This window comes from Mustela erminea, chromosome 3 (genome assembly GCF_009829155.1).
Source record: "Mustela erminea isolate mMusErm1 chromosome 3, mMusErm1.Pri, whole genome shotgun sequence".
Classification (NCBI taxonomy): Eukaryota; Metazoa; Chordata; class Mammalia; order Carnivora; family Mustelidae; genus Mustela; species Mustela erminea.
In genome coordinates, this window is record NC_045616.1 from 119,182,756 (window position 1) to 119,201,593 (window position 18,838).

The 18,838-nt window shown below is 50.2% G+C and overlaps 1 protein-coding gene across 2 annotated transcripts in view; it reads right to left on the reverse strand.

Annotated features, from left to right (window-relative positions):
* The window catches only part of GALNT10 (polypeptide N-acetylgalactosaminyltransferase 10), a 212,574-nt gene extending 198,655 nt beyond the window's left edge, over positions 1-13,919 (reverse strand). For both annotated transcript variants that reach the window (XR_004284156.1, XM_032337227.1), the window contains exon 1: positions 13,761-13,919. Coding sequence is in view for 1 of the 2 variants with exons in the window: in XM_032337227.1 (XP_032193118.1) it covers positions 13,761-13,919 (159 nt within the window). In the remaining variant the exon portion in view is untranslated. The remainder of the gene's footprint in view (positions 1-13,760) is intronic.
* Between the last annotated feature and the right edge of the window lie 4,919 nt (positions 13,920-18,838).

Genomic DNA, 18,838 nt, shown 5'->3' on the forward strand with positions numbered 1-18,838 from the left:
TACTTCCAGAAGTCCAGCCTGCCCAGCCTCCCAGCCTCCCACCAGAGCTCTGGCCCTACCTCCCTACAGCTACTTAACAGACATCTGAAAGTTCAGTGACTTTGGCTTACTCCTGTTCTTAGAATGGGCTCCCTGCTTTCTGCTACCTGAGAGGCCTCACTCCTTCCCCAGGGCCACCTTAAAAGTCACTACTTTCCAGATGTCCTCAACCCATGCGATCTGCTCCCCGACCCAGAATATCACAACACCGGGCTGACCCCTCCTTCAGTACTAAGTATGCCCTGCCTTGTGCATACATCACTGAGAACCTACCTGTCCAGGCCCCTTGTAGACCAAAAGCCCTCTGAAGGCAGGAGCTGTTTTCTATACTTAACACATAGTAGGACCCCAAATCAATTAAGCTGGGACCCAAAACAAAAAGAAATGACTGAAATCATTATACCTGAAACTCAGAAAAAGAAAGATAATACGGTTAAATGAAAGGCAGTATGCACCAAGTATTTACTCATTGGTATTCCAGGCTAATAGCTAAGTTAAAGAATTTTTTTAAAAGAGGCTGATCTGTTAATAAGGAGAGTGGCATTAAAGAATATATACATGCAGGGTAATATGCTAATCCTCCATAGGAAAAGAGGATTTTTCCACGAATTAAAAAGGAATCCAAGTAGCTGGAAGAGATTACGACAATTATGCCTGCCTTGCAGAGTGTTTTATCCACCTCTACCCAAACACAACACACCATCACATTCACGCACATCCATGAAACAATCTGATGAGAAAATGGGAAACGGTCCAAGCATGTGTGTCTTAGGGCTACCATAAAAAAGCACCACCAAGCAGGCGGCTTAAAACAACAGAAACATATTGTTCCGGTGTTCTGGAGGGTACAAGTTCAAAATCAAGGTGATGGCAGGGCCATGCTCCCTCCAAAGCCTCTGGAGGAGGCTCGCTTAGCTGTGCCTCTCTTAGCTGCTGGGGGCACCAGGCGTTCCTGGGTTTGCAGGCAGTATCACCCTGGTCTCCGCCTCAGTCTCCCCACAGTCCTGTCCCTCGAAGTGCCTCCTCTCTTGTAAGGACCCCGGTCAGTGGTATGGGATTGAGGCCCCACCTACTCGAGCATGACCTCATCTAAACTAATTACATCTGCAACGACCCTATTTCCATATAAGGCCACATTCTGAGGTATGGGGGTTAGGACTGCAATGTATCTTTTTAGGGGATATGATTCAACCCATAACATTGCATTCATCCATTTAATGGTAGATGGGGTCCTGGGAGAAGGACCTCACCACCCCTAGGGTCACAAAGCAACTAAACACATTTGTTCCACTGGGAAGAGACTAGAACATGGGTCAGCAAACCATGATGTGCCAAATCCAGTCTGCAGCCTGTTTTTGCAAATAAAGTTTTATTGGAACCCAGCAGAGTTGTTCATTAATGTATTATCTCTGGCTGCTTTCACACTACAACGACAGAGTTGAGAAGTCGCTGCAGAGACCATATGGCCCACGAAGCCTAACATATTCTCTGGACTGAAAGAATACATAACATACACTGGCCAAGTTTGGAGATGGACCTTCTAGAAACAGGAGGAAGCTCAGGCCCACATGGCAGCTCTCTGCAATCCCTTCTCTCCAGCTGGAACCTCACCCAACGGGCTGCCCTACTGGGAAAGCTCCTTCAACATTACTTTCCTCTGCCTAGAGAAACAGCAAAACATAGCACTATAACATTCGTGCCACTAAAGCTAGACAAATTAAATTCTATAAGCATTTGCAAGAGATAGATATTAATTCTAACTGGAAAGATCAGGGAAGACTTTCTGGGAAAGGAAAGATTTGAGAAGAGCCTGAAAAGAAAGACAGTGGGCACTCAAGAAATCCTCTAAGCCTCCCTGAGCCATAGCAGATTACCTGACTCTGCTGAGCTAAGAGAGTGAGTTTCCTCTCACTGAAGGTGTTCAAGCCAAAAACCGCTGACCTCTTGGCAAGGATGAGGTTGGGGGAGATGGGGCAAGATGAAAGATAGCCCCTTGGAATTAGGGATTCTTCAGTCTCATCTCTTATCACTTGCTGAGAGAGACACACACACAGCATAGTAACAGGGAGAGACAGACGGACACAGAGCAGAGAGGGTTGAGGACGGGGGGGGGGGGGGGGGGGGGGGGGATGGAAGAGGCATATTCACTCCCAAAGCAGGAGAGCCCACATGAACCACACAGACAGGAAAGCCATCCCAGCTTCCTTCCCCTCTAACTCCTCAAAGAAGGAGCAAAAGCCTGACAATTAGGATTAAAACTAATCAAATGTCCCTTCAATACCTCTGGCTTGGCACCTGGCAGCCTTCTTAATGTGCCCCATTGTTCCCTGGCCAGGCCTCCCACTGCCAGGGGAGAGGAAGGGCAGCAGCCCAGCTAGGATCCCAGCTGGGGAGGGAGGCACACTCCACATATACCCTGCGAACTCCTCCTCAGGGAAACCCCGGCGCTCCAGAACAGAGGGGACCTGCCTACCCTGGCAGGAAAGAGAACAGAGCCGAGAGCGCTGTCTGACAAGTGCCCAGAGCAAGGGGCACAAGCAAGTCTGAAAACCGACCAGTCCTCTTAGCTGGACTCTTCTGGCATGCCGGGAACACAATCCCCACTTTACAAAGGAGGAAATGGAGGTCAAGAGGGGTTCCACGACTTGCCATGGTGTCACTAAAGCATGGTAGTTAAGAGCACAGGTTTTAGAGTCAGAAGTCTCAGTCACAGTCCCACCACTTGTTTCCCCTGCAGGTCTGGGAAGCAGCTTCAGCTTCGTGGGCATCAGCCTTCCCATCTGCGAAAGGACCACAGTAAGAGCACATACCGTGCTGAAGAACCGAGAAGAGCCCAGTTCATGGCATGCACCAAGAACTCAATAAACTAATGATCATTATTGTCACTGCTGTGGAGCCAGGGCTCAGGAAGCAAACTCTCAGCTCTGGACCAGCTGCCACACCTTCTGTGCCCAATACCCCATGCATGCCCTACTGCCACACCAGCAGCCACCTGGAACCTCTAAAGAAGGTTCCTGAAGCAGGCGGGGGGAGGGGAGCTGCAGCCACCCCTGCCCCCAGCAAAGGGTCCCGTACTCATAGACACAGGTGGCTGTGTTCAGCTGAACTGCCTCACCCAGTTAGCTCAGAGCCCTCACACAAGCCCTCTCTTTTCCAGAAATGCCCCCAGAGGCCTTTGAGGCCTCCTCAGACAAGGGAATGCAGCATGTGCCATTCCTGCTGGAAAGCTGTCTTTCCTCTCCTTTTAGGCTCCCAACACTCCGGCAGTAACAAGAATGCACGTTCTGGGGTTTCCTAACATGCCAGGAAGCCCAAGGCAGAAAACAAAGTGGGCTTTGTGCTCTCATCATTTCTAACAAACCTACAGCAGCCCCTGACGCAGCTGGAGCAAACTTTGTCAGACAGGGTAGCCCTCAAATTCAGAATACCTAAAAACAGAGAAACAAGGTGAATGGTTCTTGGGCTCAGACAGAGCTAGAATATAAATCATGCGGATATAAACTCAAGTGACTTTGTTCAAAAGCCCAAGGTTTATATGTTTCTATTTCCAAGTAACTATCTTCTCCCCCACACCAAAAAATGCATCAGGCTTAGAGTCAAAAAGGACGAGCCTCCACCTACTGGCTCTGTGACTAGTCACGCACGTCCCTATGACCTTCGAATCTCAGTTTTCTCTTCTGTAAAGTGGGGTCATAAGCCCTGTTGTGCCTCCCCGGGGACATCAACAGAACAAAGTAGACAAAGGTTAGAAAGGAGGGGTCCCAAACTCACAAACCTCCAGAGGCCAGGCTGGTTATGTGAAAGGGAGAACCGAGGTTTGAGCTGAGGCCTGTCTAGAGCAGGCAACTGCGGCCTAGCTCCAGACACGTTCTGTGACACGGGGCCCAGCAGCAAGACTTTCACATTTTTTCTCATAAGCCAGAAGTGAGAATTTTTTTAAATGTGAAATATCCCAGTGTTAAGTAGGGACAACTTTCCAACACTTAAAAATAAAGATGCCCTTGGGGCACCTGGGTGGCTCCACTGATTAAACGGCTGACTCTTGGTTTCCACTCAGCTCACCATCTCAAGATCATGAGATCAAACCCCTCTTAGGGCTCTGTGTGCAGTGTGGAGCCTGCTTGAGTCTTTCCCTGTCCTTTCCCTTCCCCCTCTGCTCCTCTACCTGCGCTCTCTCTCTCAAATAAATAAACAAAATTTTGTTTTAAAAAAAGTTTTTTTTTTTTTTAAAATAAAGATGCCCAACCATCTGTGGGCCAACCCTGGGTGAACCATGGGAGACACATGGATGGCTGTGTCTGGCCTGCACCTCCATTAAAGCATATAGGTAAGGCTTAAAAAAAAAAAAAAAAAAAAAGTACAAAGGTCAAATGAAGTTCTCTGAGGGAGAGAGTCATTAAGGATTATTGTCAATAAAATGACCAGGAATCCTACTACAGGTATGATCACGAACTCTTCCCTAGTTAGAGGCCAGATTTGGAAACCTATTATATCACAAATAGACATGCATATATATTTTTTCACTGTCAGCCGCTGACGCGGATCAATACTCAGGAGGAAACACACTAAAATAACAGTGTTCAGTTTCGCACATACAATGTGCTTCGGCAGCAGGAAGTAATTCTCACACACATTCCCCCACCAGATGTTTCCAACCTGTTCCTTTAAGAAACCCCCCTCCTCCAGAAGCCCCCACCAGCACCCTCTGCCTCACAGCCGGCCCCTCGGCCCCTTGGAGGAAGCTGGCATCTGTAATTCACGGGAGAGATTCGTACACACACTCAACCCCAGTTAACTGGGCTCTTGGGAGGCTGCCCGAGGGAGCAAGTGTGGTCCTGGGGAAGAAAGTAAAGGGAGGCTCCCCCAGAGTCACAGGGCCAGCAGGTGGCAAGGCAGCAGAAGGAAGCCTGGGGCCAGGTGCTCTGCTGGAGTGAGACACCTGGCTGGAATCCTGTTTCCATCTCTTCCTAGCTGTGTGGCCCTACATATGTCCGTGACCCCTCTACACCTCAGCTTTCTCATCGTTACTGTAATCCTCACAACACCGTGGAACAGTGACCACTGTGCTCATTTTAGGATCAGGCTGGAGTTGAAGTCCCGAGTGGGAAACCGAGTGAGCGAGCAAATGCCAGTGGTGGGCCTGGGATCAGAGAAGCTTGTGCCCAGTCCCACACTCCTGGCTCAATGGAGATGCAGAGGCCTTCCTAATGCCATACCTTCCCAGGGAGGCCCTGGTTCAGTACTCCCCTAACCCCTACTTCCAAGCACCTCCTCCTTGCCCCCAAGGCAGGAGGGCAGAGCACCCATCCCAGAAGGGCAACAGACCACAGGCATCAGGGAAAATACAGCATGAGACACCCAGAGAGTCCTCCTGGCCTGAGGCAGAGCAATTTTCAAAGTGCACCGCCCATCCCGGACCCCGGATCCAGGATCCTGGTTCCCTAACCCCAGCCAACTGATAGAGTGCCACGAACAGCAGGCACCACAGAGCCCTCTGGGAGCACTGCTTGCCAACCTGGGGAACTGCAAATAAACACACTCCTCAGGAATACAAGTTCAAAGGCAGTCCCAGAGCGCTCCTTGGGAGAATGGAGTTGGCCCCTGGGGAAGGTGAGCTCTGCCTCCCAGGGGTGCTGACGAGTTGAGGATGTGGGCAGAACGGCGAGAATTCCCGGATGGACTCTCAACAGAATTTGTTAAATACGCAGATCCCTGGCCCACCCCAGACTGGTCCCATCGTGCTCCCTGGGCATGAGCCCTGGAGTCCCCACTAACAGGCTCCCCAGGGACTGCGAAGCACCCGCAAAGAACCGTTCTTCAAGGCTAAGCTTCCTGCTCTCAGCCAGAAAGTTACTGAGTACCGGCCATAACATCCACTCCCTCGCTTCTTCAGTCACTCAGCAAATATTTTGGGCAAACAAGAGTGGGTGACTGAGACAGTTTAGTCCCTGCCTTCGGGAGCCGACACTCTGGGCAGATTAAATAAAAACAATTACACTGCATGATGCATTTATGTAAGGGGCTCCGGGCCCTTTTAGGAGACCACCTAACTGCAGGCTGCCCCTGCAGGGGTGAGTGAGGCTTAGGGGCCTGGTGGCAGGGAAGGAGATATGAGAGGCAAGGGAGCAGCGTGGGTGGAGGCTGAGAGACAAGGAACAGCCTGACAGGTGCCAGGAGTGAGCCACAGGAAGAAGCACAAGACCCTGCGTTTCTGGAAAGTCACCTGATCTAAGCGGGCAGATGATAAGATCAGTGCTCAGGGGACCTAAGACCAGTAAGCAACTCCTGGGGGCTGGAGTGACCACAAAAGACTTCCTGGGGAGGCCTGGGTGGCTCCGTGGGTTAAGCATCCGACTCTTGATTTCAGCTTGGGTTGTGATCTCAAGGGTTCTGAGAGCCAGCCCCACAATGGGTGTGGAGCCTGCTTAAGATTCTCTCACTCCCTCTTCCCATCCCCTGCCACCCCCCAACCCCCACATGCAAGCTCTCTCTAAAAACAAACAAACAAACAAAAAACTTCCTGGAGGTGGCAAAGAATACTTCCTAGAAGGATGCGGAGGGACTGGGTTCTTTCCTAGGGCAGGAAGTGGGAAGGTGCCCTCAATAATTGCTTCAGATTCCGAAGAGTGGGGGGGAGTGGGGTACAAAGAGCAGCCTGTGCAGACACACCTTCCTTCCCACCCCTGATCAGCAGCAAAACTGCTCAGCTTCCAGCAACAATTCATTCAACCACCGAAAGAACCCCCCTCAACACATACATACAGAACACTGTTTCCATTTTCCAGATCAAGAAATCCAGGCACAGAGGTCAAGTGACTTGCCCAAGGATAAGGATCTGAATCAAGCAGTGTAGCTCTAAAACTAGAGCCCTATAATACTGCCCCAGAGCGGCTCAATCTAGGAGGATTGGGCAGTCCCTCTGCCAATGGGGCTTCAGTGGGGGTTGGGCGAGGGTTCCTCGTCAAGGTCACACCACCACCAACTGACTTCGTGGGTTGCTCCTCAGCCACGGCAGAGGTTCAGTCTTAGAACAGTGGTCTTCCCCATCTGCTCAGATGTCAGGGCTCCCCCAGCAGCCTTGCAGGAACACATGGAAGGGCAGGGTGGGAAACGGGTCCTTTGTCCTGCTTAGGCCCTGGGTCAGAGACCTGTAGGCTCAAACACCAGCTCCACAACCACAGGCTGCACAGGCTACGCATCCAGCCAGCACTCACACCTCTGTGAGCCCTGGTTCCCTCGTTCATTCCCGCCTGTTTCTAATTGGGAGTGTTTAACAAGATGTACAGGTAAAGGGCCTCTTAGTCCACTGCCTAGCAGAGTAAGTGCCAAACACATGGTAGCTGCTATGATGACGATTATTAACCTCATCATTCTCCCTGTCATCTGTACCATCACCATCCTTATTAGTGTCATTTAATGCTGGGGCTTTTATGACCCAAGCAAACAGAAGAAAATCCAGCATCCGAAGCTCAGAATTCTCTCAAAACCAAAGGGAAGGAAAACATGGGCCTGCTTTTTTCCCTTCCTTCTCCTATCTACACTCAGCAGAGGGCAGCAAACAGGAACCATCCAAAGATAAGAGAGAGAGAGGAGAGGGACACATGGAGAGAAAGCTACACACTCATAAATACACACCCACCCACCACAGCAAGCTGAATTGTTTAGCTTCCTCTAGCTTCCAAAGTATGAACACTCCGCCTCCTCCAGCTAAGAAGGCCAGGCAGAAAAAAAAGTCGAAGCTGAAGAGACAGAAGTTCTTTTTCAGCTTGAGAGAAATTTTCAATGAACTGACTTTGAACATGTGTGTGTGTGTGTGTGTGTGCTCGCACACACACACACAGGGAGGGTGGGTAGCAGCTCTCTGGACGTCTGGGGCTTGGGGGGGAAGGAAAGCAGTAGCAGAACTCACAGGCAAGACTGAATAAAGACAGCTTTCAACCACACTTTATCTCAGCCCTCTACTCCTCACTGGCAAGCCTCTACCTTCCAGCTTTCCTCAGGAGGACAGTGAGGCTCCCACAGTGCAACAGCCCAGCCAAAAGATGGCAGAGCTGGGATGAGAACACAGACCTTCAGACCAAAGGTACAGTGATCAACGCTGAGTCCACAATGGCCGAGAGGTTTTTACCTCAGGGACCAAGCCTGATTCCCCCAGGAGTGGCAGCTTGGGACACTAGGTCAGTAGAGGTTCTGGAATGGACACCTGTTGTCTTCATCCCTAGACTGCATTTCCCCTCCTTCCCACAAAAGCACTCGGATTCTTCTCTGGGAACTGCTCTTCCTACAATTCGGATGGCCCAAGCCTCACCCTAGCTCCAGGGTGGGTTAAGTCAATCAGCAAAGCTCATGCTCTTGACAAGTGTGAATGGTTTAGAGAGCATATTAGATCTATATTGGGCAGTTAATACCTAAAGAGATCTTGCTAGCACTTCGAGGGGAAAAAAGTTCCCTCTCTCTTGTAGAGAAGCTACCAGAAGAGACAGACTCTCTCCTCCAGGATCTGGGTATGGATATGAGGTCGGAAAGAGCTACAACCACTTTTTGCTACCATAAGGGCTCAGTCTAGGCCATGAACCTCTAGATCAGACCATACCTGAAGCCATCATGATTACAGGAGCTAATATATCCCCTTACTCATTTCAGCCCATTCTGTTACTTACAAGTGACAGAGAATCCAAAGTGGTTCCTCAGCTCACATGAGCGCCATTTGCCACATGTGGCAGTAATGATGCCGCATGCGATGCACCCATTTACTTCCTCAATTTCCTTGTCGGATCCCTTTGCCACCTTAAAGTCTGATTCATTTTACTTGCTTTAATGCTATAAAAACTTGGGAAGAAATGTATAAAAATGGATCTGCAAAAAAGCCAGATAAGTTCCAGCCAATAACTGGGCAATAAATATCACACTCCAAAACCGGGACAGATGATCTTGACTAATGTGGGATAATGGTAGAGAAGGATCAATTATTAGGATGTGGAGGTAAAAATATTCATGGTGAAATAGAGCAGGGATGTGGAGAAGAACCCGGGTTCTGATCTGCACTACCCGCTCTGAGAACAGATTTCCCCTCTCCTGGGCTTCAGTTTCCACACCTACAAAACAAGGAGGCTGAGGAGATGACTTCTGAAGCTCCGACACATCTCAATCATTCAGCAAACACATTCTGACCGTCTTCCAAGTACCAAGCCTTATGCTACGTTCTAGAAGAGGATGCGTTTCCTCCTTCAAGACTTTTCTGGAAGGGGAGGCCATGATGCACTTGCTGGCCAAAGGAACTCAGGAAGGTACAGGGAACCTCCTCTCCCCACTGCACTGGGCGGGAAGACAGAGGTTCTCTGAGAAGAAAGACTCTTATTTCAGTCTTCCTGGAAGCCAGGATATCTAGATGGGATGCTGAGGGTCAGATATATACAAAATACAGAACCCAGTGCAAACACCATCATGAGCCACCAGTTTGCCTCTGGGGTGTTTTTCAGTGATGGGCTCCTGATGCCATCCTTGTGTAAGAATCAACTGTGTACAAAGTACGATCAGCAAGCTAGATGGTTATCTCTGAAATGGGTCTTTGCATTTTCATCCCTGATTCCCTTATTTGTTATTGTGCCACTGGTGCCAACAGATCAAAGACTGACCACCCTCAGAGTATAAACACATCCCTAAGTAGTAAGCTGTGTCACAACCTAGGTACAGGGAGGCCTGTTTTAACATACTTCTACTGTTTGGACCTTTGCAATATGTGCTTCCAAACAAACTTATGGAACCCCAGGAAGCTCAAGTTGGAAACATCCTAACGGAAGATCTATTCCCTGTGTCGCAAATAAATTTCAACATGCCATTAACTCCACTTGGGTAGCAATGTGGAGTAACAGTCTGAAGCCAAGTCCGGGCTTAGTGGGAAAGAGACTAGTGAGCAAGGTCTGCCCTGGCCAGGGGAGGGGAGCACCATTATGATACACATCTACCTTTTTCTCCTGAATATAAACCTTTACTTTATAGTTGAGAGATCAAGGACCAAAGAGGTTAAACCACTTTCCTAAGATCCCACGGGGAGTTCAGGAGCAGGAGAGAGGAACTAGAACCCCAGCCTCTGTCCCCAGGCCTTCCTTAGCTGGGCTCCGAGGAGTGTACAAACCTAGGATGACAGAAGGAATGCAGGGAGCCAGATTTGCTCAGGGAAACCAACCCAAACCAACCGAGCCCCACTGGCATCAGATTTCAGCTGGGCATGCAGACAGACAAGAGATTAGCAGGATAAAGGGTCCCAGCCCCTCCGTGGAAAATTAAAGAAATCATTCCAAGGCTACATTTCTATGGTGCTTAACTTTCTGATGGGTAAGGCTGTGCCGCCAGGAAGACGAAAAAGGGGTGGGGTGAGAGGGAAGGTATTGATTTCTGGACGTTCTAAGAATAAGGTTCAGCTCTGACACAATGAGAAAAACTCTTAATACTTGAAAATTAAAATCACTGGTATTCTATTATCCTACCAATTTCCATTCCACAGTCGCTATTATCCAGTGAAGTCATTTCTCACAAGAGATTATGGCTCTGAAATGGGGGAGGAGACTACATCACATTTCCTAACATGGGTGTTTGACAGCTAGTTCCCAGGTCTGGAATGAGAAGCAGACTGCAGGATCAAACCAAGGCATTAAACAGACTGGGGCTAGGAATGAGCGGGACACCTAAATTAAAATGAAGACGGCTCTAGTTAAATTTTAAATAAATCAATAAATAGAATGAAGATGGCTTCAGGACTGGCTTTTCTTGCTCAGTTTTGCAACTCTCTGAGAAGCCAGCTGTCTGACCAGCTGAATGTTGAAATCCTAAAAGCATTATGTGTCCTTTATAAATCAGCTGCCCTACCCAGCTCCAGAGCTATACCTAGGATGAGCCAGCAGGACAGTTCTATAGACTTACTTTCTAGCAGATGATAAATGCTCACAACTTGAAACTCTTTATTCTTCAATCCAGGGGAGAAGTCAAGGAGTTAAAGGACTGCTCTAACAGTGGGTATGTTAACCCTCAAACCCACAGGGAACATATTTTGCATGTGGATAAAGTCCTGTCAGACTTTCCTCCAAAGCCTCTGCAGTTATTTCTCCCCGAAAGAGCAACAAGGTGCTCTGGGATGATGCTCAACAATCACAAGAGTGACAAGGTGAGCTCCGAACTGTTCAGCCCTGTCGAAAGGAGCCCTGTGCGCTCAAGATGCCAGATTTCCCAGAGAGCAGGCTGATGTGTTCGGCGCATGTTCCAACCCCCTGGGATGAGGGGCAGAACACCATCACTCTGAGAACTCAGCCTCCTCCCTCAAGGCCAGCTGACATTCAGACAGGGGACTGGGGGCCAAGCCTGGTGCTGTGCATCTGCAGGAGAGTGACACAAAAAGTGGCTGTGTGGAAATTTGGCAGAGTATTCCTGAAAGGCAGCAGATGAATGCTGAATCCTACAGCACCTAGCAGAGCTTCTCACTGGGGAAACAGCTCCTTTCTGCTACTCCCAGGAAGCAAGGCGAGTTTCTTTAAAGCAAGGATAAGCCATCCATAGCCCCCATACCCACCACCACACCCTTTCACGTCTTCTTCCTCCTCCTCGTGATATTCCAGGGCAAAAGAAATGACCGAGAACTAGACCCTCGCGGATGAGCCTGTCTGTCCATTCCAGTTAAGGGCTCTAAGCAGTGCCCAGCTGTTGCTCCCTGATCTGTTCGCCCAAAAGGCTGCCTTACTCCATCAATTCCCTCTTGCACAAGTGAGTAATTTACTTTGAAAGCTCAAGCCAAACTGGCAGTTAACCTTGACCTTCTCTCTACACATCTGGGTCTATAGAAAATGAAAATCAGTACGTCTCTGGCATTCACGGCAAATGAAATACGAGGGCTTTCTTCAGGCAGAGGCAGAATGTCAGGAGCTATTTCAGAACTGGCTACAGATATTCTAAAGGAGAATTAGTGCTCAGGCAGGACACTCCCCACCTTGACCTGGGGCTGTGTCCAGTATGGAGCCCCCACTGCTAGGGATGCTACAAGGGACCCCAGCCCTCAGGAAAGGCACAAGTGGCCACTATACTCCTCATTGATTCACTGATGGTATCATAATGCTGGATCTGGACCAATAACCACATTTTACGGATGGAGAAAGGGAGGTTCAGAGAGGGAGATTAGAGGTGATCAAAGACAAACACATCAAGTTACAGGTAGTGCTAAGACAGAACCCTGACCTCTGGCCCCTGATGCTGGGACAGGGTAAGAACAGAAGAAAAATTTCATGAAGGAAAAACTCATATGCACACAGAATTTAAGGGAAACAGGTCTAATATGTCTCTCAGGGTTTGAACCAGGGGTTTAGTGAAGGAGTTGAAGGAGCTTAATATCCAAACAATGAGATCTACCAAAAAGATCACCAAGGCCCTCCAGGACGGTTTGCAACAATTCCCAGAGTGACAGGCTGTACTCATACTGGTCATCCCTGTGGCAAGCAGCCTTCCCTCTGTGCTCAAGATGCCAGGCTGCCCAGGCAGCAGCCTGATACCAGGAAGAGAGAGAAAAACATCAACCTCAAAAGTCAGTTCCTTCCCTCATCCTGCCAACAATCAGTCAAGTTTGACCCCTATGGGCAAGTTATCCACTTCCCATGGGACCAAGAAATGCCATAAGAAAACCTGAAATGTCCCACTGCGTGAAACAGTTCAAGCATGTATACACTCACTCATACTGACTGAGCCAGGAGCTGGGAAGGCAGGAGTGCTCTGACAAAGCTTTCTGCTATGAGTCTGTATCTATGTGTGACACAACACACACACACACACACACACACACACGTGGGTGAGTTCAGAAGCAGGAACGATTAAGATCCTAGTCTTGGCTGCAAGAAACAACGCACCTAATCAAACTGGACAAGTTCAAAAGGGATCATGGGTACTCTGCAAAGGGACACGGAAGGCACCTGATGTTCCATCCTCAGGTCACACGGCGCACAAATAGCCTCTGGGAAATTTTGGGGGTCCCTCCACCAGAACTCCCACTTCTGGACTCCCAGAAGGTCAAAGGCAGGAGGTCCCTCAAGAACCAAGAGCTTCCTCCCTCCCCCTAGACCTGAAGCTCCAAGGGGAGTATGATCTTTGTATCCTCCAAGGCACCCACAGGTCTGGGAAAGAGGGAGGGAGAGGGAGAGGAGAGGGGAGGGCAAACAAATGGGGAGAGGAGGGAGGTCAGGTGTCCCATTGCGCAGATGGGAAAACAGGAAAGGGGCTGACCTGAGGAGGCAATCTTGGATCAGCAGGTGGGGACAAAAGCAGAAAAGACCTGGACACTAAACAGAAGGACCGGCAGCTCCTGAGGAAGGAGTCACCCTGGGGTATAGGAATGCAGACAGGACTCTATAAAAGCAAAAGATGCTGGGAGGAAAGGGAATACCAGACAGGGACAGAAAGGAGGATGGTAACCTAAGGTAAGAAACAGACCTTCCAGACTGAGCAACAGGAGTGTCGGTTTCTAGTTCTGATTCTGCCTCTGGCTGACACGGGGGCCCTGGACAAATCCCTGTCCTTCTCTGAGCCTCAATGTTCCCAATCCCCAAAATGGGAAGAACCGAAGAACCGAAGAGTCTCAGGGGCTGACGCTAAGGAGGCAGAAAAGGAAAGGTGGAGGAAGGAACCGAAGGCTCCAGGTGAATGCGGGGAGAGAGTATTCCCACCCCCCACAGCAACGGGGGTCTCACCAGTCCGGCCGCCGGGACCACCGCCGCCCCCGATCCCCCGGGGGTGCCGTCGGGCTGCCGCTCGCGGTACAGCGCCCAGAGCCCCACGTTGGGCAGAAGGACCAGGGCCGCCAGCACCAGCGCCACCGCCTGCAGAAGCCGCTTCTCCTTCCGCCTCATCGGGGCCGGTCAGCCCCGCCGCGCCCCGCCGGCCCCGCCGCACGGCCCCCGGCTCCGCGCGTCCGCCCGTCCGCCCGGCGGCGGCAGCAGCTCGGGCGAGGAGAAGCTGCCGCGGCGCCGGCCCCGCTCCAACTCCGCGGCACTTCCGCCGCTCGCCGGCCGGGGAGCCGGCCTCTGCCACCGCGCCGCCGCCACGGGGGAGGATGTCGCCGCCGCCGCCGCCCCTGAGCCGGCCGAGCCTCGCGCCCCGCCCCGCCCCGCTCCAGCTCGGCGGCTGAAGTCTGGGCGCCGCGGGCCCCGGCCTCGTCGCGGCTGTTCCCCGCCCGCCCCGGCGCGGCGGGGGCCCCGGAGCCGAGCGCTTCCCCCTCTCGGGCCGTGATGGTGCGGTCCGCTCCTCCGTGGTTACCCCGCCCGCGGCAGCTTTGCGAAAGTCCCGGAGTTGGCGAGTTGGGCGCTAACTGGTATGGGCTGAGCGGAGGTGCTGGTCCGCGCGCTCGGACGCGCCGGGGACCGCCCCCCGCCCCCCCCAAGCCCTCCAACCCCCCCCCCCACCAAGCTCTGCGCGCAAGCTCTGCTGCGGACTACCCCACGGGGGTGTGCAGATAGTGCTCCAGCCCGCGGGACGCTCGGCACTGTGGCTGCCCACCCCTCGGAGTGGCTCCGCTCTGGGGACCAACTTTGTCCCGGGGACTCGGTAGTCCGGGCGTGCAGTGGAGCCGTAACTGTGCTCCACGTGCACGGGTCTGCGGCGGGCCCCCAGTTTTCCTCCTCTCAGAGTTCCTGGCGTTAGTTGTGAACGCCCTTTGTAAACTGTGGAGTGCTGCGCCCGCCTACCCCCGTCTGTTGTGCCTGCAAAGCGGCGGGAGGGGACCGGAGCCTCCCTGCAGGAGCTTTGCTGGAGCTTTTCGCACGCAAGCCCAGTCTCCTTGGCGCTGGAATGCCCTCCACTCCCATAAATACTTCTAGGTGCTTAGCTCATGGAGCCCTTTCTCGAAAACTCTTGTCGGTTTCTGTCTCCTGTTCAGCTATGTGGGCCGGACACTGCCGGGCACCGGGATGAAATGAAAACAGATTCGAGCCCTGTCGTCCGGGTGCTGAAACATTAAATGCATAATTGCGTTAGGCGAGGGAGTGTGCCTTGTAACCGCGATGAGGGCTCTGGAGAAGTCGAGCTGCCTGGGCTCTGTGAACGGCTGCGGAGCGGTCTCCGACGGTGATGCCTGTGGCTCCTCAGTGCTCTCCCTTAATTGCTTCCTCTCTGATGGCCAGGGATGACGCACCCTCTCGGATGCCTTTCTCTTTGCCACCCCCACCTGTGTCCTTTGGATTCTCTGCGTCTCCCACCCAACCACTGACCCCCATGCCTAGTCCCTCGGCCTCGAACCGCCACCCTGCAGTCCTCGCCGTTGTTCCAGCTCCAGGCTGAGCCATGGAGGCTCTATTGTGCTGAAATTACAGGTCGGATCTGGGCATCTCCCAAACCTTAAGAACTCCCGTCACCTAGGCTCCAGAGTTCACACTCCTTGCTTTATTTCCTCTGACCTGCCATGTTGCTGGTTGCTTTCCTTTATGTGCTGTTGTCCAGGAAGTTCCTTCCACCCTGAAAGCCTGCTCCTCTTCCACATCTATATTGATGGAAACCTTTGTTCATCCTTCCACATCTAGTTGAACTGCTACCCCTCCACGGACTCCTGCAAAACTTATCCTCAGAGGGCTGCTGTCTTTCTTTGAATTTCTGTCACAGTAATGCTGACCTTTTATTGAAGGCTTACTCTGTGCCAGACACCATGTTAAACCCTTGACACACATTACCTCTTTTAATGCCCACAGTTAGCTACCCTGTGGAGTAAGTGCTTTTCTTACCCTGGCTTGCAAAGGAGACTCATTAAAGAAAGCCACTAGCAGGGTTTTAACAACGAGTAGTTAGTATCACCCCTCTGCTCCAATCTGTCCAGTGCTTTCCCATGGATTCCCATTGGATTCCCATGGATTTCCCATGCTTTCACATGGATTTCCCTGTCCAATGGATTTCTATAAGGAGCTGCAAGATCCTGCAAGGCCATATGTGAAGAGCCTTCACCTTTTCTTTCTTCATTGTGCCCCAGCTCACTTGCCTTCTTGCTATCATCAGAGGTCCTTTCCTGCCTCTGCCTAGAAGGCTCACTATTCTATCCCTAGATCTTAGCTCTATACCTTAAAAATGTTTTTTTTAATTATTTCAGTGGTAAAATATACATAACATAAAACTTAGAATTTAAACCATTCATTGGCATTACTATATTCCCATTATACATCATCATCACTATCCATCTCCAGAACTTTCTCATCATCTCTAACTGAAACTGTACCTGTTAAACAATAATGCCTCATTTCCTTTCCTTTCAACCCCCAATAACAACCACCATTCTACTTTCTGTCTTTATGAGTTTAACTACGTACTTCATATAAGTAGAATCGTACGATATATGTCCTTTTGTTTTTGGCTTACTTCACTCAGTATAATATTTCTGAGGTCTATCCATTTGTGGCAGGTATCAGATTTTCATCCCTTTTGAAGATTTAGTAATATTCCATTGTATGTAGATATCGCACTTTGTCTAGCCATTCATCCATGTGTGGACTTTTGGAATCGTTTCCACCTTTTGGCTAGCATTATTAATCCTGCTAGGAAGAGCCCTATGCTTTTTACACTGCAGTTGATAACACAGTATTTACAGAATTGAATTTCCATCTGTCTCTGACAAAAAGGAAGTTCCTAGAGGTGAAGATAATATTGCAAAATTCTCGTATGTGCCTTCACAGCGAAAGCACAATGCTAGAAACAGAGTAGCTTGAGTGGTCCTTTTATAAACATAAGGCTCACTCTGCTCCTGGGAAGCTGCCTGGGACTTCCCTGTGTGTTAGAATAATCTATGAGAATCCTTACCATATAGCTCATGGGGCCCTACATGATCTGACCCAATTTCTAGACTTTGTTCTCTCTCCTTCCCTTCTAGTTACACTGGTCTTCTTGCTGCATACCTCAAATGCACCAAGCTGATGATACCACCTCAGAGCTTTTGCACATTTGCTGTGCCATTGTCTAGCAATCTTGTCCTCTATACCTCTCCCCCACATCTCTCAGGAACCAGACCAAATTTTCTGCCTAGGAGAAAGCCTCCCTGACCAGCGGATCCAAAATATCAAAGAGCACCCCATTTCCATTTGCTGCATTTTTCTTTAGAACAGGTATCCTTTACAGTATGTTCTGTTACTGCTAGCACATACTTCTCTTTTTTTGGAAATCAGAAAACTGGTGTTCCTTCCAAGCAGAGGAATCTGCAAAAAAGTCCCCCTTCTCCCTGAGCCAAAGCAACAGGAGTTGAGGCAGGACACATGGATTTCAGCTCATACTCCTGCTCAGACCACACAAAGCTAACCTATGGCCCCTCCCAGGCCTGAAACACAATAGGTGCTCAATAATTACAGGATGAGTAGAGCATAGCGGCTGAAGTCATGTACTGGAAAATCTTCAGTGTCTCTCTCCTCCTCAGCTCGTCTTCCAGCTCCCTAGAGGAGTCTGTACGAAATTGGATTTGAGCTTATTCTTGTGTCTTACCGAGTGACTTGTTGATCAAAGCTGCATACCAGCTCCCTCAGCCTTCAATGGAAACTCTAACCCATGAACCCAGCTTTAATCCCAGGGCTCTTTGATCACCTTCTACAGTGTGGGGATGCTGGGGGGAGCTCCTAGGGCTTTATCCCACTCAGACCATACCATTTGAGACATGTAGGCAGCCTATTAGTTCTGGCTGTTTTTCTGGGAAAACTGATCTGGTCACTAGCTGAAATAGAACAAGATTGGTTACTTTTGGACTGACCTATCCTAAGCCTATTGTGGGTATTAAATGAGATGATGTGCATAAAGGGCTTACCACAGACACCCATCTGAAGATATTAGTAACTTTGGCTGAAATAAAAGCCCAGCACAGCGAGGAACACTGAAGACAGGGATTAATAGGATTTCAGCTAAATTTTTACCCGTGGCCTGGGCCTCTCCAATCTCATCTCCTATCATAATCTTGTCACTCCAAACCAGCCGCCACACCTTCTTCCTGGTTCTGACCCTACTCTCTGCCCAATCCAGCCCCAAGGCCTTTGAATTAGCCCTTATCTCTGCCAGAAATGCTGATTCCCTAATCTTCCTCCACTACTCCTCCCTCTCATTCTTCAGATATTAGCTTAAATGTCACCTCCTCACGGGGACCCTCCCTGATGGCCCACCTGAAGTTGCCTACCTTACATCTTTTTTTTTCCTTTTTTTAAGATTTTTCTTTCTTTATTTGACAGACAGAGATCACAAGTAGGCAGAGAGGCAGTTTTGTGGGGAGGGGAAGCAGGCTTCCCGCTGTGCGGAGAGCCCAATGCGGGGCTCAATCCCAGGATCCTGAGATCATGACCTGAGCCAAACAAAGGCAGAGGCTTTAACCCACTGAGCCACCTAGGCACCCACTGAACTTACATCTTGCTATGTTTTCTTCACAGTGCACATCCCTCTAGGCCATAATTTATTTATTTGTGTATTTACTTGTTTGTTATTGAGCGCCTCCAGATCACGCATCAGCTGCATGGAGCAGAGGCCTTGGCTGCTCCTTTCCTGCTTTATCCCCAAACCCTGCACCATACATGCCTGACACATGGAAAGGATTTCATACCAATGTTTGCTGCATGGTGAGTATCTCCTCTCTTTCCCCCCCATCTTCCCATCTTTGTTTCCTTTTCTTCTTTCTTCTTTTTTTTTCAATGATCTGCTTATGCTCTTGCTTCCTTTTCAGTGTGCCATCCTGTCATCAGTAACAGGCAGATCCTTTGGGATCCCCTGAGACCCACTTCCACAAGAAGGGTCAACCAGAAGAGAAGTGATAGGGGCAGGCCCACAC